We start from the raw sequence: 27,859 nt of genomic DNA on the forward strand, positions 1-27,859 counted from the left end.
ACTGATTTAAAGGCAGAATTAAATAGAATTTAAATTTCATCACTGAAAACAAACAAGAGGCCAACAGTGTTATGTATTGAATATATATAATTGTGTTATCCCTGCTAAAGTGAAACTAACTTTTAGATGACCCTAACTGTTAACTCCAACTGTTTTGGAGGGAAACTTAGAACATTCATATTTGGGCGGGCTTTTTCAAGGATTATGATTGGTTAAGGCCCTGTGGGCCTAAAGTATAAATTACAGGCATTTGCTTGTTCCTCAGTTCCAGTTTTGAGTCAATAAATGTTGTTGTAGCTATGCTGGTCTGCTTCTTGCCTACTGAAGCCCACTACTCAATAAACAGCATAGATAGGTTACTAATTTTGAACATGCAATTAGAGTTATGATTTGTCAATAGTATGATATGCAGGAATGACATCATGCTGTCTCTAAAATAGGAAAATTTCACCCACTGACTATTGGATATCAAAAGAGAACAAAGCAGAGAAAGCTATTGTTTCTTCTTTGTTGATAATCCTTGATAATGCAACTTTGCAAAGAGTTTCTGGTCTATTTGTGGATTAGATCTTTGGCTGCAGAAGTAATCCAATCCTCTTCAGTGATCCAAGATCCTAGCTTGGTTTTGGTTCTAGAATTCAAAAAAACAACTCTAATCTCCAATTGACACAGAAAAGCCATAAATGCCTGTTGTTTCTTTAATCATACAAAATGAAGTTTGGAGAAACTGTAGAACAGGGGTGTCAAACTCAAGGCCCACGGGCTGGATCCGGCCCATGGGGTGCTTAGATCTGGCCTGTGGGACCATCTTGGGAATAGCGAAGGACCGGCCCACGGTGCCTCTGCCAGTGAAAACGGGGCTTGGGAGCTTCGTTTTCAACTGTGACAGTCTCCTGTAACCCTCTGCCAGTGAAAACAGTTTGGGAGGGCCGCTCCTTTTCACTGGCAGAGCACTCGGGCCACCACAGGCACCCCAACATGAGTGACATCGAGCTGGCCATGCCCCCCCCCCCGGCCACATACACCCCTGGCCCCCAGATGTTAAACACTGACCTCATCACAATCCTGATGCGGCCCTCAATGAAATTGAGTTTGACACCCCTGCTGTAGAACATTATAAGTAAATTGATCTTTCTCAATCTCTTCAATAATCTTGCCTAACACATTATAACATGGGAGCCATAATGAGAGGAGAAATATATAAACATGTTTACAGTAAATCTGATTATCTCTAGATTTTGGTTCAGGAATTCAAAATTTAATATATAGCACCACTTCCTTCCTTTCCCCCCCACAATTTTGTGAAGGATGGGCTGGGAGAGGGTGACTGACCCAAAGTCACCCAGCAAACCTCCATTAATTACAGTAATACCCAACACCTGAAAAAATTGCTATGCCCTGAGATAGATTACAGATGGATCTCTAAGGCAAAATATGCAGGGCATAATATGGAAATTTGTCATTATTACTGATACGCTCCGATAGGATTCTATGCTGAAAAGTAAAATATAAACAATTGTAATATTGTCCACATGCATTGTAGCAGGTACAATGCATGTGATATCATTTAAATGAAGGTAACATGTAGAACATTTAATATCACTTTTTCTATTTGTAATTTCATAAATAGCTCTATTTGAAATTATGTCATTGTTGCAGTTAATAATATTGATTTTTAATTCCAAAAATCTTTACCTTAGTATAAAGTACTATACTCTCTACACAAAACTAAGTCTCATCAAGTTTAGTGAGGCATTTTCCAGTTTAGAACTACATTCTACTTGATGCCATTTACTGTGACTTACTTCTGAATAAATGAAGGAATGTAGCTAAATATCATAAAAATGAATCTAACCAATTCTCAATGCTACCTTACAATATGAAAAAATAGATATGGAATGGAGGATCCTCAGAAGTGCACTCTGCTCTCTTTCTTCCTTTCTATGTAGTCATCAGATTTTCTGTTTCTGTCTCTTATAGATAAGATCAGCCTATGCAAAAATAAAGCTGCATTTCTTTTTCCAAACTGAGTGGTACTCCCAAGGACTACATCCTCTTTTCTGTTTCACAATCTTCATAACGTACTTAAGCTTCCTCAACTCTTCCCAAAGTCAATAATTATTTCCTTTTACCAAAGTTTCATTTTAAAGAGCAAACCACAGTTCACAATCAACAAGAGAACTGTACTCAGAGGGTTGCAGATTAGCCAAACAAGATTCATAAAAATGGGAACTCCTAAATCATATAATAAAATTTCAAAAATCTATTTGACCTGGATACCAGATCTAATCTACAAAACTCCAGGCAACCAGTAGATGGTAGCAAAGGAATTAAGTTTGCTATCCCATTCTTCCTGCACAGCATTACAGTTGTTGTTCCTGAACCTCTTTTCTCTTTCTCTTTCTTCTGAATATTTAAAGAATCTGGACAATATATCTGAATAAAAGGACTAAATCCAGCTAATTCCATGGCAAATTCTAGTTAGCCAAAAAATAAAAGTATCTCAGCATCAAGTAGGAGAAACAGAGTTTCCAAATATCATGTTCTATTATAAGGCAGCAGAACATTTAGGACAGATTTGGAAACCACACCTTAAAAAATTAAATACATTGAATATACCATTTCATAGCAGGGAAGCAAACTTCTTGACTCTAACCTAATTTAAATAACATTCACATCAAACCTTTATTATAGTCAAATACCCAAGTAATTAAATAACTTCTATGCAGGTCTATACTCCAAGGTTTAACGCACCAAGGAAAAAATAGTCCTTATCACTTTTCCAAAGAGGAAAGCTACCTTTGTGTAGCCACAATTCTCTGACTTCAAAGCATTTTCTCCTAAGCGGTAATATAATGAATTCTATATTTCAATCTTCCACTATTTGAGCTTTCTTGTTCATCTGGTCTTCAACCATGATATTACAACAGCTCCCAAAATCCCTTGTACCTGAAGTTTTCAAATATATGCACCAGATTGACCACTGAGGTTTCTGGAAGCTTCTGTTTCTCCTCCATCATCTTTATTCTTCTTTATGGTCTCTTGGAACTTTTCTGAGAAATAGCTGCATTAAAAAAACTGATAGGACCAAGTGAACAATCGACAAATTGTCTCTTTCTCTGGGAGACAAGAAAAGCTTCTTGTAAATTACATCCTATAAACAGGAAGCTTTTGAGGAAGTACTGAGGGCAAAACTGTAAGTGAAAGGATCAAAATGCAGAGCTTCACAAAATATATTTTGTATTAATTATAATGTATTTAACTTTTCTGTTCACTTACCATTGTCTCTATCTTGATTTGATACATGAAAATTTAAATCTTTCAAACTCTGGGCTGCACCAAGGACCCCTCATTTCAACCCTGAGCTATAAATAGCTAGTGGGTTTAATAGTGTTACTTTTACATAATTCAATAAATATTCTACGAATGCATCAGTTTTACTTTTTAATACATTTTTAATATACAGACAAAAGCTTTTTTAGGATCTTCAATAATTTTTAAAAGTGGGAAGGAGTCTGCAGAGCAAAAAAAATGTAAGAATTAATGTTTTAAAGTATTAAGACGGTATGTCAAAATGTTAATCTTTGATCTAGACACCCCAGACTGATCCGTGAAAGGACATCTGTGAAAAGTGATTATATTTAACAATATAGAGACCGTGATGTTTTTTGACATCTTCCCATTAGTTCTAGATTTAAGATTCTTGTTTGAAATATTGTTAGGACAGGGATACATTGTTACTGTGTAAGCTGTGAGCTGTTAATGACATGCTTTCAAGAGAGAGTAATGACACCAGATATATTATAGAAGAAATGTTACATTTCACCACAAAAGGGGCAAGATGACAGCATAACAGTGTTTGTATGAGAGTTATTCATCATCTGTGTGCTGAAATCATGAGAGGGCTATGATTAGCAGCATAGTAACAATGTAATAATAACATCTCCCATAATAATAAGTAATGACATTTGTTTGCTCCCTCCTCAAGAAGCAATTGGTAGATCACACCATAGTGGACAATTTTCATCCAGTATCCATTCTTCTTTTTTAGAGAAGGTTGTGAAAAAGGTGGCCATGAGGTGGCTTCAGTGGACCCTGGAAGAAGCAGCAGATCATATGATTCTCTTAGTCAGAATTCAGACCTGGGCATGGGACAGAAATGGTATTGGACATGTTTTTGGATGATCTCTGGTAGAAGCATAGTGGGGGTAATATATCCTTGCTGGCTCTTCTTGACCTCTTCGCAAGTTTTGATACCATCGACAATATAATTATATCCATCTGGATTGGCTGCGTTGAGTCTGAAGAGTCTGAAGGGTGAAGTAATGAACTTGGTATCTGTCTTAGGGTAATAACTTTTGCAAGAAAACAAGCAAACTCAGAGAACACCAAGGATCCCTCAGTTCATATTTAGCTGAGTTATTCGAAAGACCACCAGGCGGCTAAAGTTTCAGAGATTTTTCAGGCGGGGCAACAGGAGCTCTTCCGAGCGTCGCAGCGAAGAACTTCGGTTCAAGTGTTCAGAGCCAATGAACACAACAAGGTAAAACGCATTCAAACGTCCGGCTGATCGCTTCGAACCATTATCCAGGCAAGAAATACGCTGCTCAAAAAAATAAAGGGAACACAAGCAGAAGACATCCGAGATCTGAATGAATGAAATAGCCTTATTAAATACTTTGTTCTATACAGTGTTCAAACAACTAAAGGGAACACAAAACTACTGTATGTAACGAACAAAGTATTTAATAAGGCTATTTCATTCATTCAGATCTCGGATGTCTTCTGCTTGTGTTCCCTTTATTTTTTTGAGCAGTATAGTTTCTTCCTCGGCTTCTTCTTTATAACGGACGTGTGAGTTTTATGTCTCCACTCCAGTGGAAGCAGGCTCTCCCTCCAGCCAGTCCTTGACCGAGATCAGCCAGTGTCCCCAGCTTGTGCGAAACGAGGGACCGAGGTCAAGTTGTGAGACTGGATTTTGTCACAACCAAAGGGCAATGTCAATGGAGATTCTCAGCCATTCCAGATCATGGTTGTTCCAAAGGTGCTTTATGAGGAGGCAACTGGACTGTTTGGGGTTTTTGTGTGTGTTTTTTTTTTATTTTGAAGACGTTTCACTTCTCATCCAAGAAGTAGTCTCAACGATCTTCTAAAAAGAATGCAAATGATCAGCTGTCTGCAAGGAATATAAATCCTTCCATTCTCCACCATCCAATCAGAGCCGAGGAAGCTTCTTGGATGAGAAGCGAAACGTCTTCAAAGAAAAAAAAAACAAGAGTCCAGTTGCCTCCTGAATAGAAGAAAAGCACCTGTGGGACAACCGAAGGGGAATTTAGCACGGGGGATCTGGAGCGCCACGCCAATCATTCGACGTTGCTATGTGGCTTCGGTCTGCAAAGGAGGTCTGCATGGGAAAAAAAAATCACTTTCTTGCAAAAATAAAATAAAATAAATGCTCGCCGAAACACTAAGGCCAACTGCAAGTCAAATATATAAGAAGATACCAATTCCTTTCTTTGATGCTGCCCTCTGAGGACAGGCGCGCGAAAATACAGACACTGCAGGGAATTTTTCCCCCTTTTTCTTTTTGCTATGGAGAGTTCGCCATCCGCCCAGGGGCGGGGTCTGTGGGGAAGGATAAGAGAAGAATCAGATTACTTTTCCTTTTCAATTGAATCAATATAGCAGAAAGATCCCGTAATCGGCCTCGCTCCTGCGAGACCAGAAGCACAATCTTTCCCTTCTCTCTCTGCAATAGGAGGGAAACGCGACAGTCGTACTCTCGTTTCGTGTTCTGATTTTGCCCTTCGCCTTTCTAGATGCGTTTTATCTCTATGTGGGAGGCTGGCCAAGCCAGCTGCTCCTTGCGATTGGGCGTTTGGCTTCGAAGGCTGTGATGACGCAGAAGCGTTTGGTCATGTGATCGCGGAAGAGCTCTTCCTGGTTGGATGCGGGCGGGGGGGGGGGGGAATGGCTGACATCCCTGTGAGTCCTGGGATTACTCCCGCCGGACCGAGAATGGGACCCGGTCCGGCAGAAGGCGCCGACGCTCTTTTCGTGGCCCTGAGCGCTGGTTTCACGGTCCTCAGCCACCCGCTGCTCTACGTGAAGCTTCTGGTGCAGGTGAGGCTTGGGGACCAAACCTCCAATGCAGGTTTCGGAGATGTCTTGTGTTTGGGGACCTGTGGACTAGCAGCTTTAATAGGTGAGAGGCGACCGTGGAAGTGCGGGACGCCCCACGAAGGCAGTTCTTGGTGGGGGCTTCGCTTTTTGCTCCTAGGGTCTGATGAAGGGCTGTCTTCGCGAAAGAGATGCCGGTTTCCCTACAGCTCCTCTTTGGTGCTTGCACAGACATCATAAAGGAATTTGGCTCCTTAGACTAGCTGCTTCTAAAAAGGCTTTAAAAAAGACAAAACAACTTGGCAGCTTTAAGATGGGTGGGCTTCTGGGGAGGATTAATAGATCCTAACAGATCTGTTACTGTAATTTGGTGTGGGTGGGTTAAGGATGTGAAGTCGTTTCACCATGGCTTTCTTCTGATGTTTTATTGCCACCTCTAAGAGCCCCTAAGATTTACTGCTGGCTTTCCTTCCAAGCAGTGGTGTGATCCTTTTTTTTTTTTAATTTGATTTATATGCTGCCTTTCTCCGGAGACTCAGGGCGGCTTACAATGCGCAAAGCAATAGCCTTCATCCTTTTGTATATTTATACAAAGTCAGCTTATTGCCCCCACAACTGGGTCCTCAATTTACCTACCTTAGAAAGGATGGAAGGCTGAGTCAACCTTGAGCCTTGGCGAGATTCGAACCTGCAGTAATTGCAGGCAGCTGGTCTTAATAACCAGCTTAATAACAGGATGCCTTAGACCACTGTACTACCAAGGCTCTTTGCTTTTGATTAAGTGCTTCAAATAACAAGCTCCTGACCTTCGTACCTTCCGCTGCGAATTTAAAACATGGCTGTTCACATCACTCAGCCTGGACTGAGGGGGTTTTTGATTATTTTAATGGGTTTTAATATATGTTTAAATTATATATTTATACATTTATGTATTTTATGTATGCATATTTATTTATTTTATGTTTTATTGGGTTTGTTTTTATTTGTTGTGAGCCGCCCTGAGTCCTACAGAGATAGGGCGGCATACAAATTATATTAAATAAATAAATAAAATAACAAGGAGATAATAGCAATAAGCACCCCTGCCTATGGAACGGTAGAGAAGGTTCTTTTCTACTGGTGACTCTTCTCAATCATATTTAATAATGTGTTTTGGTTCAGAAAAAAATTAATTCAATGGAAAGGAGAGAACTAGAATGTGTCTGGTATTTTTTGCCAAAGTGTTTAGACTTCACTTAGCAAAAAAAAAAAAAAAAAAAAACCTACTAAAGAAGTACCGGTGCTTTGCGCCTATAAATAAAGTGTGTATGTGCACACGTGTGTGCATATATGCATGCACACCAGGCTAGGAACTTTTAGAGCATGAGTTCTATCCCTGCCCTAGACATGAATCTAATTGGATGACTTTGGGTCAGTCAGTCACTCTCATCCCTGGGAAGATGGCCATGGTAAAACCACTTCTGAAAATCTTGCAAGAAAACTACAGGGATTAGTCCACACAGTCACTAGGAGTCAACAGTGATTGAAATAAAAAAAGAAAGAAGTGAATAGAATAGGGGTTGAGAGCAACAAGGAGTGGCCCCTATCTGAGCTATAAAGCTATGGATAAAGTTCACTAGGGTGGAGATATTTGTAAGAAACCGGTGTTACTTTTTCCAATTCCTCTTTTTTTAGGTTGGGCATGAGCCTCTACCTCCAACTGTTGGGAGAAATTTACTGGGGAGGAAAGTATTTTACCTTCCTGGATTTTTTACGTATGGTGAGCATGTCCTGATTAAATTTGCCTATAGATCTAATGAGAATAATGTAACCAACTCAGATAATGAATAAAAAATATTAATACATTGCTAATTCAGATGTCTTCCTTTTAATATAATTGCTGAGTATACTTTTCTGCAATTCTACGTATCCACTGAATGAAATCGGACTTGCTTCTAAATAGAAATCAGATTTTGTTATTATTGTTTAGATGTATAACATACTTAGGGAAATGTTTTGTTTATAATGCTAAGAGTTATTTGACATGCAAAAGCAATATAATATAAAATATTTGGTTCTTCTTGATTTAGAAGACTTTGTGCTTAGAGCAAAACTCACAATTTGATCCTTAATATGTAAAAAAAATCTAGTGATGAGTAAGCCATTAAAAACTTTATATTTCTATTTAGCTTTTTTTCTTTTTGAGTAGGCAAACAAATTTAAATATATGAGCATTTTTTAATCATAAAAGATTAAAAAATCCCTTCATTAAAAGTCCTTTTCTATAAAAAGATTTTGTTTCAATAATAATTACAGCTATTGAGGATTCAGCTAACTTCTTTTTATCATATTCATCGGCATTTGCCGATTGATATTGATTAGCAATCTATTTTGGAAGAGATGGGATCTCATTTAAAAATGGGGGGCACGTATATGACAAGTACAATAACAGAAAAAAACACATTTTTTTAAAAAAACTAATAATTTGCATTTATTAGTATTTGCTGTTGATATACAGTATAAAACTTTATATAGTTATGTAGCTCATAATTAGGATTCTTTGGTAATACAGGGGTTTTTTTGCTTGCTGACTACATGATTGAACTCTTAATACTATTTTATAATCATTTTGTAGACTTGTTTTAATGAAACAGTTTCTCCTATAAACATAAAAGGCATATTTAGGGAACAAAATTTACTTTCGTTAGCTAAATTTAGAGTCAGTATATTTGCAAGCATATACTGCAAGCAGTATATGTTATAATACTGCAATTGCAGTATTATAACATATTAGGGCATTTTTCTTTTCTCTCCAGCTATCTGAAGTTTATAGTACCTTAAACTCTATAAAATTCCTTTCAAAAATTTTGCAGATAATAATCTAAAGCCTTTTGGGTGGAAGGAAGCAACATAGCTAAGCACGAGTTAAAGGAATCTTCATACTCTATCCTAGCACTATAAAATCCAATGTAATTCTTAAGATCACAGTTGAAAGAATAGTTGAAAATACAAGGTTTTCTCACAATTTTTACCATCTTAGTGTCAGTGGATAGTTTAAATCCTAACGTGAATTATTATATGTAGATATCCAGTCAACTGAATGTTAGGGATTTTGCAGAATCATGATGAAGTAACTTCAATGTAATTTATTTCTAGCCAGGCACATTGTGGAAGTGGATGGGAAAATGGGTCTTTTCCGTGGTCTTTCTCCTCGTATCATCTCTAGTGTTTTATCTACCATAAACCGAGAACAAGTGAAGAAGGTACAGTATGTCACATATTTGTTCTCTAATCTCTTTGTGCTGAAAAGGCTACTTGTGAGGCCAAATTGTGTAATAAATGTCCAGGCCAACACTTTCGCACAGCTCAGCTGTGAAGTCTCAGCTTCTGCATTGGCCTAGTTGGACTTTGGAAGGGATTCAAATTCAAAAACAGCAGCAGCGGTGGCAACAATGGCAACAGCCCTTCTTGTTGTACAATAAAGCTATTTCTTCCAACCAGTAATAGTGAAATATTTGTTAGAACCTGAGGTGTTGAACTTGAAAAGCAATGACAGTAACTGACCTCATAGAGGAACCCCTCAAAATATATTGGATTTTTTTAAAAAATAGTGTGAACTATTTCCTGAGTTGTACAGAATTTTATGCCACAGTTGCATAGTGATGGCCTTCCTGGACCATATTTCTTATTAAGGCACCATCAAGTTGCTTTAGGACTATCAGAAAGTATTCAACCTTGCAGGAATAATAAAGTGCTCATCCTTTCTTAGTAATCTTTTATTTCCTGTGAAGGCCTCTTAGTTTGTATATCCTTGGCCTGTCTTTGACAGTGGGATTACTAATTTCACTTTCCTAATCTTTAATGACACATCCTCATTAAGTATGGGAGATGGGTTGGTCTGTCTCTTGCCAAGACAAGTTGGCCACCATCCATGCCTGCTTGCAAAGCTCCAAAACCTCAGCACTGTCTCATTCAACTATGCAGATTATCATTTCCCTCCATTGTGTCCATTGCTTGGAAGAGAATTTCTTTCATCTTTCTTCAACCAAAGTGTAGGCTTATGTAACCATGCTGTTACCATGAACAAGAGAAACCAGCATGCTTTAGAGCTGAACATTTTCAGAATAGGCAGAAATCTGTGTTTCCATTACTATATTAATGCAGCAGTGCTATGACTCAAAAAAAGAAAAGTTGAGGTGTGTGGGTGTGTGGAAGGGAAAGCAAAATTAAATGAGTCTCTGGGTTAGTCTTCACTCCATATTCCTAGTCTTTGACTTACAACTGGTCATTTAACAGACGTTTGAAAGTACAGTGGCCTCAGAAAGAGTGCTTGGAGGGGAGAAGAAATCCTATGGTGGGCTGAAGAAATGAACTTTAGATTTTTGGAATCTAAGGTTTTTTTTTTCTGCAACCCACACACTAGTTCCCTTCCTTACATGGAGGGAAGGGGAAATACTGCAATGGGCTCCAGAAACAAAGCTTGAATTCTGAAGATTCTCTTTTGGAAGGCAACTCTTTCAATCTGTCTGCTTAACAACCAGTGTGATTGCTTAAAAATGCATCTGGGAGAACCAGGATTGTGATAATTAAATAAAGTGGTCATATAGACACCTCGCTTAAAAACTGCCTCACTCAATGTCTGAGATTCCAGTCCCAATTGAGGTCATAAGTTGAGGGCTTTCTGTATATTCGATTATCGCATTAGTCCAGGTACTAGTTACAACAAAATACAATGAAGGTATAGTAAAATAATCACCCCATGCACACTCCAATTCCTTGGAGGATAAGTACAGATGCGATAACCTGTCCTCTATCAAAATCATGGGGGTATCACTGTTAGAAAATATGTCAAATACCGTTTGTTTATCATAATCAGGTCTCTATGAGTATTAATTTACTTTCTCTCTTACACCTCAGGCCTTCCCTCTAGAAGATATGGAGCATGTTTCCAATAAGGATGATATGAAGACATCTCTCAGGAAAGTGACAAAAGAGGTGGAACTTTAAAGCAAATTTTCATTGCTTAAATATTTTGTATTTGAAAAGATTATATATTTCAAAGAATAATTAAGATTGATATGAATGTTGAATCCCCAAATCTTCTCTTTTCCAGTGTGATTAACCCCAATTTGAAAAAATGCCTCAGAGCCTTGTGAGGTGGGAAAGATTACATAAATAGTGTAAACTTAAGGATGCTAAGATTTCTCCTACTAATCTATTCTAATATTAAACACTAAAATGTTAACATGTTTTCCTCTAATTATTTTTAATAGATATAATCTTGAGACTACTAAAAGTGAGGCCAATCTTTTAGCATTCAGGAGGTTTAAAAATGAACTAACACTGTAATACTCTGTAATACACAGAGTAAAACTGAAGTATTTCTCAAACTTACATAGCTTGATTTCTTTTTTCCTCTTTCAACTTACCCCATCGTGTGTTTGTTGCATGGGTACTTTGGGGTTCTCTTTGTCATCTTTTCAGCCTCTTTTTACAGGTAGTCCTGAAGTTATGATCATTCATTTAATGACCATTCAAAATTACGGGGCTGAATAAATAGTACTTATGCTCAGTCCCCAAGATTACCGCCATTGCAATGCTACTCCTAGCGTGTGATCAAAATTCAGGCACTTGGCAGCACATTCTCACTCACCACTACAGGGATGCTATCATTCCCCTCACCCACTTGTTTTCCCTCCCCCATGTGTGCCCTTTTGGCCCCTATACTCAGCAGCCCCAGCCATCCTGTGCTCCACTGCCCAGCTGACCTCTGTCTTGCTACTCCTGCTGCTAACCCAAGCACTCCCAGCCTGGCCCTTTGTGAGGCAGCTTCTGGCTGCATAAGGCTTTCTTCCCAAGGTCATGTGCAGCCATTTCCTTGTATGAAACCTGGATAAAAAGGGCTCACGTGGCCATTACCTGCCTCACAAAGAGCCAGGCCAGGCATACTGGGTTGGCAATGGCAGACACCTGGTGGGGGAGTGCAGAGCAGCAGAGACCTCAGAGTGCAGGAAGTCAAGGCCAGCTGGGACTGGGCTGGGATTTTTTGGGGCCGCTGGGGTTTTGCATTGCACTGCTGGGGCAGCTGGGGCTTCCTGGGCAGCTATAGCTTTGCACTGTATTGCTGGGCCAAGCTGGGGCAGCTGCAGCTTTGCACCGCATTGCAGTTCAGAGGCTTCTTGCATCCCTAGAGCCATGGTGTGCCAAGAAGCTCCTGAGCTGTGCAGTTCTAGGACTATTTGCCATCCCAGGAGACAGGGTGCAGAGTGGCCAAAGGGACATAATGGACAGTTGAAGGGAGTTGAAAGGTATGCAGTCCCTTATCTTGGAAGAACAGAGGCTCAGGGCTAGGAGGGACCAAGCTAGGAATGGCTTGGATTGAAATGGGTCCTCCACTAACGATTGGTGGAATTTGGTTAATGACAGCAAAAGGAAGTGCTGGGATTGTGTTTACAAAGCAATGGCACTAAGCATCATGTGACATCAAGCTTTCTGACCATATTGCTTAGCAATGTAAATTCTGGTCCTGGTTACCATCGTAACTCAAGGACTACCTGTATCTGAATAATATACAGTGTATGACAGTCCTTTAGAGCAATAGTGTAAATCATAGAGAATGACTTAGAGTAGCATAGAAACTATATTACTATATTCCGTGTAATCCAGCAAATACTTTTTTCAAATAAGGAAATTAAGATACTTAAAACAAGAAGTTTCCCATTAGGGTGTACTTTTTGTGAGATGATTTGCTTAAGATAAAAAAGTGCTCTATTTTGATATTTTATCAGACTTGCCATGAGATGACGATGCAATGTGTATCCCGAATTATTTCTCATCCACTTCATGGTGAGTTATGGAATCTGCTCTTGTCAAGTCCCATCTCCACTTAAACATTCATTTTGTGGTATTTTTCCATATAAAATTATAAAATTTATACTTCAAATTTATTTTATTTACATAAGATAAGCACATTATCTCACTTTACTATGACCAATTTTCAGTTGATTCTGAGCTAGAATCGGTGGTTATCTGTCATGGATAGTGTTGTGCAAAATGTTTCAACCTGAAACATTATATTCAACTTCAGCATATAGTAAAAGATTTGGACATGACATGGATTTACCATATTTTCTGGCGTATAAGACGACTGGGCGTATAAGACGACCCCCGACTTTTCCTGTTAAAATATAGGGTTTGGGCTATACTCGCCATATAAGACTACCCCTCTTCCAACACACACCAAATAAAAATTAAAAAACATCAACTGGCTCACCCACAATGTAAAAGCAGCTGTGCTAGACCCAAAATGGCCCCTGCAACAAGCAGGAACCTCACACAGCCACAAAAAGCCCAAAAACCCAATTTTCACACTTTACACACGCAAAATTCCACATACAGCTTTGTGAGATTTTGTGTGTTTGTGTAGTTAGAGTGAAACACTACAGAAACACACTAAATCTCAGAAAGCTGCACAAATATTATTATTTATATATATATAATAATATATATATTATTATATATATGAAAGCTAAATTTAAAACTTCCTAAACTTTAAATGGCTAGGTCTAAAAAAGAACAACTAAAAAAAAACCCAATTAACTATTTTTTTTAAAGCTCCCAAAGGGGAAAAAAACTTACCTAATAGAACAGGGGTCTCCAACCTTGGCAACTTTAACACTTGTAGACTTCAACTCCCAGAATTCCTCAGACAGCTTTGCTTTGCTGGCTGAGGAATTCTGGGAGTTGAAGTCCACAACTCCTGCCTGCTTGATTGCAGGCAGGGAGTTGCTTGCTGATGGAATGGATTCAGGCAAGCGAAGCAAGGCAAGCGTTGCGACTAGCAGCTAAGGTAAGCAAGCTGAAGGGGGAAAACTTAGCAACTCAGCTGGGATGGTCAGAGCTTGGCTTGTCAGAGCCTTTCGGGCTGGTCTGCCTGGTTACAGGAGAACGACACCCAGCGTATAAGACGACCCCCGACTTTTGAGAAGATTTTCATGTGTTAAAAAGTCATCTTATACAAATTATCTATTTTGAGTTGGGATCACTTCTGATGAAGTCAAAACAAGGTGTGTCGGCAACAGAATCTTTTGCTCTGAGAAGCTTTTGCACACCTTTGGTTACGTTGTCCATATATTACCATATTTACCTAATAAGCACCCACCCCACCACATTAATCAATTGTAACTGAGTAGAACTGATGATCTATTGAAAACAAAGGAATTGGCAGGACATACAAATAGCTAGATGTTTCTTTCGAAAAATATATATGCCTTGAAAATTAGTCGGAAGATTAGTCTGACCTTGCAAAAAGATTTTTTTTGCCCAATATATTTGTTTTTAAAACTTTGTCTTCTCTTCTTCCCTACTCTGTCCACTTAACTTCCACCTTCCTGGTGCTATTCCCCTTCACTTCTTCTTCATATCCCCCTGTTTTGCAGTTTTTACTAGAAGTAAGGAGGTGTGTGAGTTTGCAAGTGTGTGTTTGTGAATGGAGTTTGAGTGTATAATAGTTTTATATGCAGTGGGGAACTTACGGATTTTATAATTGGGTGTCCTGCTTTACAGACAATGCTATAATAAGTTATTAAATTTTGTTTCTTTGGGCTCTGGCCTATATTGGAGTATGGTTCCTATCAGGCTCATATATATACTAGTATACAATATGTGCACAAAAGTATTTTATTGGCACACATTTCCTGAAGAGGCATTTTCAGACTGGCTTCAGCTGGAATTGACAATTCTAGATTGACAAAATGGAAAAGTTAGGCACATCACAGGATTTTTGTCGGTTGGTATATATTTTGTTCCTATCTACTTTTCCTGTGGCAAAATGTCCTCTTAAATTCAGAGTCATCTTCATATTTATAAATATTATATATTTAATATCAAAATAAGTAAGGCTCTAAATTCCAGGTCACTAGGAATACAAGCCATTGTTATTACTTTTTGCGGATAATTGTTTTAGGTTTCATCTGATAGATCACTGTAGGAAGAGAATTCTGAATTCCAGACGCCTGTAGAATATTTCAGTTGAAACTCCTTTTGCTATTATGAAAATATCTTCAATTTTGACATATTTTCTCAGTATAAAAATATGTAAGTGAACTACTTCTATATTCTTATCTCTTGTTTTTTCTTTTGAAGTAATATCTATGCGCTGTATGGTCCAGTTCGTAGGACGAGAAGTTAAGTACAGGTGAGATCTTTTTAACATTCTATAGCAGGGGTCCTCAAACTTTTTAAACAGGGGGCCAATTCCCAGTCCCTCAGACTGTTGGGGGGCGGGCAGACTGGCTGGGTGGGCGTGGCTAGGTGGTCATGTGATTGGATGGGGGTGGCCAAGTTAACAGTCCATTTTTTTGCCTTTCTCCTTCCTAAACTGTTTAAATTATTTTCAAAGACTTTTAATTTAAAGCATACATTACAAGCCCAGAGCAGCTTTTCAAGGCTACACCACCCCCTTCCCCTATTCAAACACCGGCCCTGGTTCACATGGCTGTGAAAAAGACTTTTAATTTAAAGCAGTACTTTACAAGCCCAGAGCTGTTTTTCAAGGCTGCGCCGGTGCCTTGAAAAGCACCCCTCAGCTGGCCTTCCAGCTGGCTTGCTGGAAGATAAGGCCCAGGGCAAGGGGCAGGGCTTAATCACACCACTCCATGGGCCGGATACTTTGCATTGGCAGGCCATATCCGGCCCGTGGGCCGTAGTTTGAGGATGCCTAAACTATCCTTAATCTGAGAATAATAACAAGGGTATTGCACTGGCCAGTGGTAATAAAATGTTTGATAAATATCAATAATTATTTCTAAGAAATATATGTTTCTTTTCCTGTTGTTGAAGTATACTGCCAGCAATGCAGTATACTTTACTTTAGGATGAAAAGGTGTGAGAGAGCACTTCGGCCCAGATCTAATGGTTTTCCTTTGTCAACAGCAATATATTTAGTTCAGTCAAGACAATTTGGAAAGAAGAAGGACTCTTGGGATTCTTTGTGTAAGTAAGTCTATTCCAATTGCCAGCAAATTTAATTAAGCCTGAACTTGCTGTGTTGTTGAGGATCAATTCTCACACCACTGAGAAGAATCAGCTCTTGTTCAGAACAATCAGCTTTCCTTAAGTGTTATAATTCGGTTCAAAGTTCAGAATTGTTTATTAAACGTGTATTACATGTGCTAATGCCTTCTGGCATTATATAAAAGAGATAATACTTGACAATTTATTGTCTCCCATGGTCAGTCACAATTCATGTTCCACATAAAAATAACAATCTCTCATAAAACAATTGGACTTGGAACTTTTCCCTTCATAAAGTTCCTAGATACATTTTTGAAGAATTGCAAGACCTGTTTAAGCACAGTGAATTATTAGAACTGATTCAAACTAGGAAATTATTAATCTGTTTCAGCACCTACATTTTAATCAGTGCTAAATTTAACTTAATGATATATAGAATAAAGCAGTAAAGTTATTTTGAATTGGAAAATAGACATCACTGTATTAAATTAGGAATACGATCAGCCTATACATTTCCTGGTCACTGGTTTAGATTGGCATCTCATATGATTGGCTTTTCCCAAGATTCTAAAAAAAATCTTAAAGAGTTTCTACTTTAACTTTTCTGAATGGTTCAAATCCTCTCTAACAGCAAAAAAATGTTAAAATATTGTATGGGTACTTTATAAAATGAAGTGAGAAATCCAGATTGTTGCTTATGGCACAAGGCTGGAATGCAGGAGACCACAAGGTCCTGCCTTAGGCACAAAGCCAGCTGGGTGGCCTTGAGCTAATCACGTTCTCGCTCAGTCCTTGGAAGGAAATAATGCAAATCACTTCCAAAATCTTGCAAACAGAAATGAGCAACTTAGTTTGGACTGAGAGATTTTTAAATGGCACACTGGTAGCCTTCCTCCAAAACTCAAATGAAACCAGAACAAAACAGTATGTAGAACCAAGACAAATATTAGATATTTAATTTATAAGGAATTACAATATTGAAAGATGACATTGCTATTGCTCACTTACTTAATAATCCCCCTTCTATTCATTTCCTATAACATTATCACCTTTGGAAAATCTTTTGAGAGGATGTAAACACTCAGGAACATGGCAATTTTAACCAGCGAACAGTTTGCATGCCTGAAAGCTAACTTCCAGGATTAAAAAGGGTCTTTTCATCCACTGTATCCTGCCTGGCACAGAGTAGCCAACAAAGGGGTAACATCTAAAGTATATGGTATTAGTATTAGTATTAGTATTAGTATTAGTATTAGCAGTTAATTAGAAAATAGAGTAGGCTGTAGCAAGAATATGACTTCCAGTCAGTATGAACTCTTCGATGGTTGAGTTAATAAAATGTTTTTGTTGCAGTTAAACATAGGCACATGCATAGTTAATGACTATTATCCTATAGATATAGATACAATACTAAATGGCTCTCACTCATCCTCATTGCTTTCTGCATGCTCAAAATTAGTTACTACTACTGAATTAATATTCATATTTATGATTAGTTTTCCAAGGCATGTTGCTGTGTATCAGATTTCTTTGTTCTCTGTGCATTAACATTTGGCCTGGGTTCATTCTTCCTTTTCTTTCCTCCCTGTGCATTAGAGCATTGATGAAGTTCTAAGATCTTGTATCTTTCATTTTCTTACCACATGCCTTAGGACTTGATTTAGTCTCTAAGTTCCAAACAATCTCTCTAGGGTTTTTGTATTCCAAATACAAATTTCATATGTATAATCTTTACAGACTTTGCTGTTATTCTCTAAATTGTATGAGGTTAATTTAAGAGTGTTTTTATTTAATATTTTCTCGTATTCTTTTCTTTTCCCTCAGAGGTTTAGTTCCTCATGTCCTAGGTGATCTTATTTTTCTGTGGTGTTGCAACCTTCTGGCTCATTTTATCAACACTTATGCTGTGGATGACAATGTGAGTGATGACCTTCCTAATCTTATTGGACTCTAAAATTTCTTCCCCAAAGATCCAGTGCGGTGTAGTGGGTAAAACCTCAGGCTACTCCCAGCTAATGTGCACGTTCATACTCAGCCATGAAAATTCATTTTGAACCAGTTGTATATCTTCAGTCCAATCTACCTCATATGTGTGGTGGTTGGAAGGATAAATAGACATCCCCAGGTAGACTTTCATACAAGCCTGGGAGAAAGGGATATAAATCTAATAAATAATTCATGATAATGTCGAGCAAGAAAATGGATTGGAAGAAACCAGAATTTCACAAGCTTAAGTATTATTGTACAACAATCATTTCCTTCTGGTCAGTTTTTTGTTTTGTTTTGTTTTGTTTTGTTTTGTTTTGTTTTGTTTTGTTTTGTTTTGTTTTGTTTTGTTTTGTTTTGTTTTATGCCGACAGTTTTCCCATATTCACTCACTGTCTTTTTTTATAGAAAGTAAATTAAGTCTAAGGAAAAACAAAATCTATTGAACATTGAAAGCTATTTCCTAACTAATCATAAAATTTGGTATTTCTGGTTATTAATAAGATTCAAATATTACAGTTGGTCTGGTGTTACTAAAGTTTATTATAGTCGAGTAGGGTCTTCTAATTAATCTTCTGAATTTTTTCCTAAGAAAATTATAGTTCCATTGTTTTTTTTTCTCACCTCTTTTGAGCCTAAAATGATGCCACTCCTTCTGAGGGTCAGTTACTGATGAGGTTGCTGTTGTGTTAAGGCTTCTGCCATGATCTTTGCATGTGCCTTAGCAAGAGTTTATTGTCAAGTGTATTTATTTAACACGTATGTTGCCCTGGTCCCCAAGAAACTTTAGATTTGGATTATTGTTGTTTTTTCTTACAGTTCAACCAAGCTTCTGTCATTCGGAGCTACACTAAATTTGTGATGGGGGTATGTAAGATTTGTGCCTTTTGTAATGTGTATAGTTGTATGTTCCTGATTCATGGCTCTTGTTTCTCCTCCCAGGCTTGATCTTGGGAGTCAGTTTCCAGCCAGCATGGCCAAAAACAATTCCACTCCCTGAATTGGGGGGGGGGGGAACAGAAGTCTTGGCAGCACTTTTCCAAATAACAGATTTTATTAAAAGGCATAAGCTTTTGTGAGCTGTGGTTCACTATTCAGATGTTTGAGTGATTTGATATACATATAATATAAAAGGAGATGTTAGGAAAGAGAGAGAGGAAAGAGAGCGAGAGGAAAACAAGTGGATTACACAGATGAAGGTTTAGATATGAGACAGATTACAAATACCTCGTCAATTGATAATTGTAATATGTAAAAAAAAACCTAACCCATTGTGTTGAGCTCTTGAGGCGCCTTGAAAATTTTTCAATCTGTGTGAGTTCAGCAACCTCGGAAAGTCTCATCACACACAAATGGTTACAGGAGCCAAGCCTTTTCCTTTCAGGTCTCTAGCTGGATGGTTCAGTTCCATGTGATTGGAGATCTAACAGTGGAGAAATTGACTTCTGTCCCACTCCCCTGCTATTTATCCGGTATCAGATGCCAGTGCTGAGCAAGCAGATGGGGAGCAGCTCCATGTAATTGGAGTTCCGGTAGAAAATGAGTCTGCTCCCCATGCATACTTCTCTCCTTGCTCTTATAAGTCCTAGCTGTCTGGAGATGGCAGATCCCAACCCTGCCTGCGTCATAAATCACATCATAAATGAGAGAGCAATGATCATTTGTATCGCAGGCTTTATAAAAGAAATGGAATACACTACTATAACCCTACTATAAGTAAAGGCAATATCAGTTTACATCTCAGTTGGCTGGGAATAAGACAAAAGCAATATCATGATATCTTTTCAGAACAGTTAGTGAAAAATCTTTTGCTGCAATTAATAGGAACTGAAGATATATTCTGTTTTCCAGATGTACATATCAACAGAAAAGTGTAGCTGCAATATACTAAGTACTGAGAACTCTCTTAAGTGCAGACTTTTTTATTATTTACAATTGTTTCTGTGGCCCAGTAAGTTGGTTATATATATATTACTGTACTAATATATAACCCAATTCTGGTAAAAAAATAGTAAACTGGTCCTTTCCTAATTCTTTTGCACAAAGCCTTCTTTACCTACAGTATTTACTTTTTTTTTTTCTTAACTGTGAAGAATAGAAAGAATGCCTCAGATATTTCTTTGTTACAGATTGCCGTGAGCATGTTGACATACCCTTTTCTTCTTGTGGGTGATCTCATGGCAGTGAACAACTGTGGGTATGTGATATTAATCCCCACCCCCACTCCAGCAAATACAGCTTAATCTCTCCAGTGAAAATTTAGTGGGCTTCCTGTTTGGCTGAATTACTCAATAGTCTCAATTTCCTAGATAAAAGACTTTAAGTCTTGTATGCATAAAGAAAACCAACACTACTTGAACACTAAGAAAGAAAAAAAAGAGAGAGAGAGAGAGAATAGGCTTTATTTTATATGGATAGATTTGCAATCAATGAAGGAAGAAAATAACTGGTTTGGTTGTATATGTGTCTGGTTTGTGTTTGGAGCAAACATTTTTATCAACCACATCCATTTTTAGTTTAATAAATATAAAGCATATAGATTCTTTGCAAGTATGTTTCAAGTTTATAAAAATTGACAATTATCAAATGACAGAAAACTTGAAGAATTTTTTATCCTATAAATTTGTGCAATATCTAACTATAGAATGCACAAGTAATATATTTTGCAGATAACTTCCTTTCTTTTTTATTATAATTTATTTTAGAAGTGCAGTCAGAAAAAAGATAAGGGAAGAATAAAAAGAAGAAAAGAGAAATAGGGAAAATTAATAGAAAGGGGAATATACAGGCCTTATAAAACCAGCTGTAACATTTCAAAATTACATGATATACATCTGCCTGCTTCAGATCAATGTAAAATACTTAGTATTTTAGGTCAGTCTTAAAATTAGTCAATATTAAACTTTGGTCAGTATATAATAAACTGCAACCATATCCAGTGTCTATGAAGATTCTCAGTCATTCAGGTCATGGTTGTCCCAAAGGTGCCCCACCATCCAGTCAGAGCTAAAGAAGCTTCTTGGATGAAAAGTGAAATGTCTTCAAAGAAAAAACAGAAAGTCCAGTTGCTTCCTTTGGGACAACCGTATCCAGTATGAGCAAATTATAAAGTACAGACTAAGATTTTAAAAATTGAAATTTCTGCCTAATCCAGAAAATGGGCATATCCAGCACATCATAGAAACATTTATCATAATCTTATGTTAGGAAAAACACAAGCCAGTTACTTTCTAAGGTAAAAACATGCTTTTTTTCTCTAGCAAACATACTTGTTGCCACATATGCCTTGCTGGTTACTTTCTCTGTCTCAGTACTAGGTCATGTGTGTGTTCTCCTCTGTGACAGCTTTCTCTGCTATGTAGGTTACTTGCAGGGCTCCCTCCATATGCCCCTGTGTTTTCTTCTTGGATTCATTGTTGGAGACACCTTAGTGCTCAGGTGAGTATCATTCTTTCTCTGAAATCGATACTGGCCCATGTAAATAATTCCATCTTTCTTTCTTTTTTACTATTTCTTACATTATTCTGAATTACAAGAACATAAAATCAAGCAGCAGATAAAATGGCCCTTTCGTTGACTATGAAAAAGATTGTCTTCCCTCATCTTTTATCTTTACATTTTCTTCCTTTAGTCTTTGAAAGCTCCTTCAGTCTTTTCCCACTGAAGGGAATTTACAATACATGGGTTCTTTATATGTGTTATATATATATATAAGTAGAGATTTCCTAGACATGTATTGCTAAAAGGCACAACTAGAAATTTGGCAAGGAATGGTTGGAATCCAGTTTTAAATTTTGCTTTGTTTCTTATTAAAACACTACTTTTTATTGAAAATCAAGACACTTTTTAAAAAACTTATCTGTGCATCAAAATATTTTCAAAAATTTTTATTGATTCCTGTTTTCTTTCTACCCTTGTACTTTTAACACTTGAGATCATTAGTTGCATTTTTCTAATTATATATATCTCTTGCTTTATTTTAATCCAAACCATGACATTATCATTTGTCTTTATATCCATATGTTTTATTTTCTATAATGTTAGTATTGTCAGTTCAGTGGTGTTTTTCAGCATATATTGAGATGTACAAACAGGAACATTCTATGCCTTTATTAACTTCTTTTAAAAAAAATAGAATTACAACATCATCAGAACATATTATCAGATGATAACTTGATTCTTGCAGGCTTTGGATTCTGCTCATTCTTCCCCCCCCCCCCATTTGCTTACAGATACCCTAATTATATATTGTGTCTAAATAGGGGCATCAGTCTATGATTTTTCTGTGTGTTGTGATAGTGTTCTCCATGCAATAAGATCTCATTCTTCTTTCCTCTCAAAAGTTTATACAAACTTCATTCATGTGCAGAGGTGAAAAAATAGAAATATTTGAGAATTAAGGTTGTTCATTGGAAGGAACAGTGTTTCATTTTCATGTCTAGTAATCTTGGATAGATTTTTGCAAGTGAAAACAGATTTTGTGTTGCCTGTGATATTTGCATAACAAAACCTATAGAACTGTATCACATTATTGCTTAGTTTGTAACTAAGTTAATCGTATCAATTTGTAACCATTTATTGATACAGTAGATTTGTTCGAAAAACAAAAAAATGACACTTTTTAAAATAAACTTTAACAATGTATCTCAATCAGTGTCCAAGGTTTTCTATTCATCAGACATAGCAAGAACTTGAAACTGATTTTACATTCAATATAAATCTTCCAAAAAATCCCACTGTGGTACATTTGAGAAGTCTCTCGTTCTAGTGGCTCTCTGGCTCTCATAACAAAGAAGCTGTATATTTTTTAAATTGAGTTTCTATAAAACCTTTTAAATACCACTGTTCGGAACCGAAGAGTTTTTGATTCCTTGTCACTGAACCTTGCTCACTTAATGTCTTTGTCGTGCTGCCTAAAAGGAAAATAAAGAGTGTCTTAAAAGCTTCTAAATAGCTAGTGTGGAGAATTATTATGCCCTCATGAAGGCTTTGGGAAGCTTCCATTTGAAATCCTACTAGGAATAGAGAAGAAACAAATCAAACACTAAAATGGGATGGGGAGGTGGAACCAGGGGTTGCCACTGAAAATAAATTTGTGAATCATGTGAATTGAGTCTCTAGGCAATTTCTTTTCCCTGGCTGACATCATCCTGTAATAGCATTATATTTGCTTTCTTTCATCAATATTCAAAAAGTTACATTTTTTGTCCAGCCCTCCGCATTCTTTTTAAAGATATATATTCCCATGCTCGCTGAGCCTGAAGTTTCATTGCCAGGTATTGTGGTCTCTCTGTCCCTGTGATTATTGCAATTCTTGGTTGATTGGCAAGAAGTTGCAACAGCTCTTAAACCATTTTCTATAACATGTTCCTCTCTTTTCTCCAGGGGCAGCTCTTCAGAGGTTCCAGTCTACTTTTTCGAAGAGCATCTACACCAGCAACTTTTTTCGTTGACTAATTTCATTTGGCAGACAGAAGCAAACTTAGATCCTTGTAGAAGAGACTCTAAAACAGTTTGTTTTTACCATTCTTTTTCATTTGTAAAATGGAAGGTTTTCAGCAGTAAGAACAGCTCATTTCAGTAAGCTTGACAACAAACAGTTCAGATATTTCTGGCCAGATCTTGCCTGCCAAACGAAGGGGACAGTGCTGGTCAGGCCTTGGATCAAAGGGGCAGCCCAAATAATAACTTTTCAGGTTTTCAGGCATAGTCATGGCTTTGCAGGATATAAGAAGCTGATTTATATTTTCCCTTAAATAAGATTTAAGATGGAATGCATATTCCCCCCTTTAGTACTATTAGAGAAAACAGCTTAAACTTTATCTCTTTATCAGTTTTGGGTTTTGCCATGTTATTAGTCTATATATTAAATTCAACTGATGTTGGAATACCTTTCATTCCTAACATTTAGCAAAACCACAAAAACTCTTAATAGTGAATTTTTTAATCATGACGTGTATAAACCTGATTGTTTAGTTTTTATAATATCTCTAGGCAGCTTATTTTGCATTATCTATTTTTTAAGTTAAATATTTGACAAAGGCACTTCTTAAGTGGGACCTTAAATCCTAGGGTAGAATGGATTATATACATGGATCTATCCAGATTTTTTTTTATTTTTATTTTTTATTTAGTATTGATTACAACTTTAAGCTTGATACAGGTAGTTCTCGACCACAATTGAGACTAGAATTTTCGTTGCTAAGCAAGGAAGTTATTAATTGAGTCATGCCCAGGATCTTTTTGCCATGGTTGTTAAGTGAATCATACAGTTGTTAAACAAATCCAGCTTTCCCTATTGACTTTTCTTGTTGGAAGCCAGCTGGGATGGTTGCACATGGCAATCACATGATACCAAAACTGGTTGCCAAGTCTCTGAATTTTGATCACCTGACCATGGGATGCTGTGACAGTTATAAGTGTGAGGACCAGTCATAACACCTTTTTCAGTGCTGCTGTAACTTTGAACAGTCACTAAACGAATGTTTGTAAATCAAGAAATACTGTATGTTGTGATTTAGGAAGAATTCTGTGATAATGAAAACTGGGCTGCAGAGCCCTTAGTACAAGAAAATGTTGTGTATGTATGATAGTTGAGTTGTGGTAGTTCTCATGTCATACAGAGACATTCCAAATGTCAGACAGAAGGATTTTTGATATTAAGATTCAATACAGCTGCAAATAACATACAATACATCTGACAATAACAATTATCATACCTATAAGTCAGGATTTTGGGGGTGATTTCTGACCAAAGTAAAGTAGTAAGAGCCAAGAAAAGGACTTTGCTGAATACCATGAGCAGTATTTCTCCATGTTGTATAAATATGAAATAATGTTGCACTACATTACTGATTTTATTTTTAATAAATGCTTGGCTGGATAGGGATGTCTCCTGCAGGTAACTTATTCCAGCTAAGCAGCATTTATAATGTGAACACTTAACTCATTAGATCATAGTTAGCTTTTCTAGTATTTAGTTCAGACTGTAAGTTTACTGATTCAAAATTCACTAAGTTAAGTTGGAATGACTTTTGGACAAACCGCTACAGGATTGCACTGTTCAGATAGTTTTTACTGCTGAGCTTTTCCTAATGTTTAAACATTTAAATGTTTAATATTTAAACAACTTGGCCTTACTTACAATTCCTACAATCAAATTACTCATTATATTACTTTTCGCTACAAGGAGATCTGTCAATTAATGTGAGTCCCACTTTTAGCAGCTTTGCAAATAGCATAGTAAATTTATATTTCTGGTGAAGGAATATCTTTTTTATCAATTAAATATTCTTGCCTGCTGACAAATTGTCATATTCAAATTACTTACTCATGTGAATAGTCTTAAATAGAGCCAAAGGAAGACTGTGTACTGTAAATGAAAGTGAGAATTCATGTGGCTTCAGTTCTGAATTTTATACAGTTAAATCATGCATATCACAAAGGTAAGAAAAAGCTATTTTCAAATTGCAGTCATGCAGAAGATACCACAAAGGGAATATGGGAAATATGCTGGTTTGTCTTTTTGGTCCTATTATTAAGAACCTCAATTGATGTTGGTCATCGGGAAGCTTGACTAAAGAATGAAAATGTAACATTGGGATTCTGAAGTACACTAATTCACTGTGCAATATTAATACTGAAAATGCTGTTTAGCAAGCTGTATTCCAGCTTTATCTATACACAGAAGAAAGTCTTGTTTCCATTTAGTGTTGCTGTAAATAGAGCCGGTGACTCCATCACACTTAACTTTGGTGATAGGTTTTATGTTTTCTGCATGTGTGTATGTATTACTCAGTAATTCCCAAATGGATCTGAGCTGGCTTCAGGAAAAGTGCTTTCTGGGTCAGGAGCCAAGTGCATTAATTTTGTAACTTTCATACAGTGAAGTATGGTATGTCTATTTTGTCATTGTTTTTCTTGGTTTTTTCCTTTAAACCAGAAAGAAAAATGTTCACAATCTCTCACTTCAGAAAAGTTGTAGGAATTCTTTAAAAGGGATGAAATTTGTCTTCCAAATACAGTGGCCCAGAAATTTTATTTTATCATCATGATCTTTTGAACTGATATATTTGTCCTGATGATTTGGAGATTACATCTGAAAAACATATTGTGTAAGCATTCGGCACAATTAAGTGGGGAACGGTTTTTATGGATTCTAGAAATGCAGGTGCTTCCATGGCTTCTGATCTTTGCCAAAATTTTAAAGTTGTTTATGTCAACATAAATGTACAGTTACAGCAAATTAATTCAAAGCTTACTTGACATCTGTTTAAAAATAAAGTATGAAAATGACCTCAACTTAATATTGCTTGTTAATATAAATAAGTAAATTAATTTAAACCTTATTTGACATTTGAAAAATAAAATGTGAAAATTATCTCAATTGTGTTAATATTACTTGTTAATCTAGGTAGGTTTGTAATTTTTATCTATAAATACAGCTAGTCAAGGAAAAATTTGCACATTTGAATCTAGTTCCTTCTGCCTCTGATATCAAGTGGAGAATATAAAATCCAGATCTAATCAAATGAATAATATTGTCCAAAAGCGAGCAAAATGCTTTCCACTCTATCCAAGCCATCTTAAAATGTTTCTTGTCTCTTGTCCTGAATTAGATATCATAGCTGATGGTATTGTTTTAAGATAAAGATAAGTGAATACAGAATATAGGCCAAGAAAGTGAAATTTTGAAGGCATTTTTTTCCCTAAGTAACAGGGCAACATTTTTTCTGAAGTTCTTTAGCAAGTAACTTCTAGAATGTAGATTATTTTAAAGAGAATGATGATATTTGGTATCTTGATTAGGTTGCAATATTCTTTTAAAATAAGGATTGAACTAGTAGGTCCTAGTTCTTATTTTATTCATTCTTATCCATGCTATTTTTGGACAAAATTTTAAGTCAAGGTTTATCTAATCTTAAAAATCTCTTAGCGTGCTTTTAGTTTTGTCAAAGTTGTTAATCATAAAATGTGCAAATTGAGCTCACCCATGATGTAGAGTTATATTTATATGAGTCAAAGCTAACTACATGAACTATTTATCTTTTAAAGATACCAGTTTATGACATACTTACATAGATTAAATGCTTTTATAATTAGGAACACTATTTTATTTATATTTACTCTGAATTAAATTCTATTGACTACAATATGAGTTGCTCCTATGAAAGCACATACTGTTACAAGCCAAGTATGAGCTGGTAAAACCCCAATGAAGGTCATACCTGTGTCATGTAATGACTCATTAACATTAGACAAATTATTGTCTCTTAGCCTCAATCAGTATCCACTTTTTCAGTCAGGAGAAAGGTGACATACTTAATGAACAAGGTCACTGAAGGAATGATTAAATAGGGGTTACTAATGCTTTATATATGAAAAGCTCTGAATAGTACTATTCCATAAACAGTATTTTTTTAATAAATCTGATTGTGGTATTACCCTTCTTTAACTGGAAGATGATTATATACCTATAAAAGCCATAATTGATTTTTAAATTAGACTATACAGGTGGTATTTTTTCTTTCCTGTGCTGTTTGAGATTTCTTATCAGGCTGCTAGCTTCTGTCCTTAATTTATCCCTTTAATCTAAAGGCCAGTACTGAGTTTTGTTCAGTCATTGCCTTTTGAAAATAGTCTTATTGTCATTACATGACACAGATACTCCCCATCTATTGGGATAACTTCAGACTCATGACAGGCTATGATAGATACAAGGCAGATTCATATGGCTAGTCTGAATGTTCCCATACTTCTC

At 36.7% G+C, this 27,859-nt stretch overlaps 1 protein-coding gene across 2 annotated transcripts; it reads left to right on the forward strand.

The window, feature by feature from the left end:
* The first annotated feature begins 5,970 nt into the window (after positions 1–5,970).
* On the forward strand, positions 5,971–26,479 carry MTCH1 (mitochondrial carrier 1). Of its 2 annotated transcripts, XM_070941469.1 has the most exons (12): positions 5,971–6,123; positions 7,795–7,879; positions 9,256–9,362; positions 11,017–11,094; positions 12,888–12,945; positions 15,244–15,295; positions 16,033–16,092; positions 17,938–18,031; positions 18,919–18,966; positions 20,229–20,296; positions 21,462–21,537; positions 23,485–26,479. In XM_070941469.1, the coding sequence occupies exons 1-12, from the start codon at positions 5,971–5,973 to the stop codon at positions 23,554–23,556; spliced, it is 951 nt and encodes a 316-aa protein (XP_070797570.1). In that variant the 3' UTR covers positions 23,557–26,479. The 2 variants fall into 2 exon arrangements, with proteins under 2 accessions (XP_070797570.1, XP_070797569.1); XM_070941468.1 differs by lacking the exon at positions 23,485–26,479 and having other exon boundaries at positions 21,462–21,627.
* The last annotated feature ends 1,380 nt before the right edge of the window (positions 26,480–27,859 follow it).

Source organism: Pituophis catenifer, unplaced genomic scaffold (genome assembly GCF_029215685.1).
Source record: "Pituophis catenifer annectens isolate HBS135680 unplaced genomic scaffold, rPitCat1.0.hap2 SCAF_3, whole genome shotgun sequence".
Classification (NCBI taxonomy): domain Eukaryota; kingdom Metazoa; phylum Chordata; class Lepidosauria; order Squamata; family Colubridae; genus Pituophis; species Pituophis catenifer.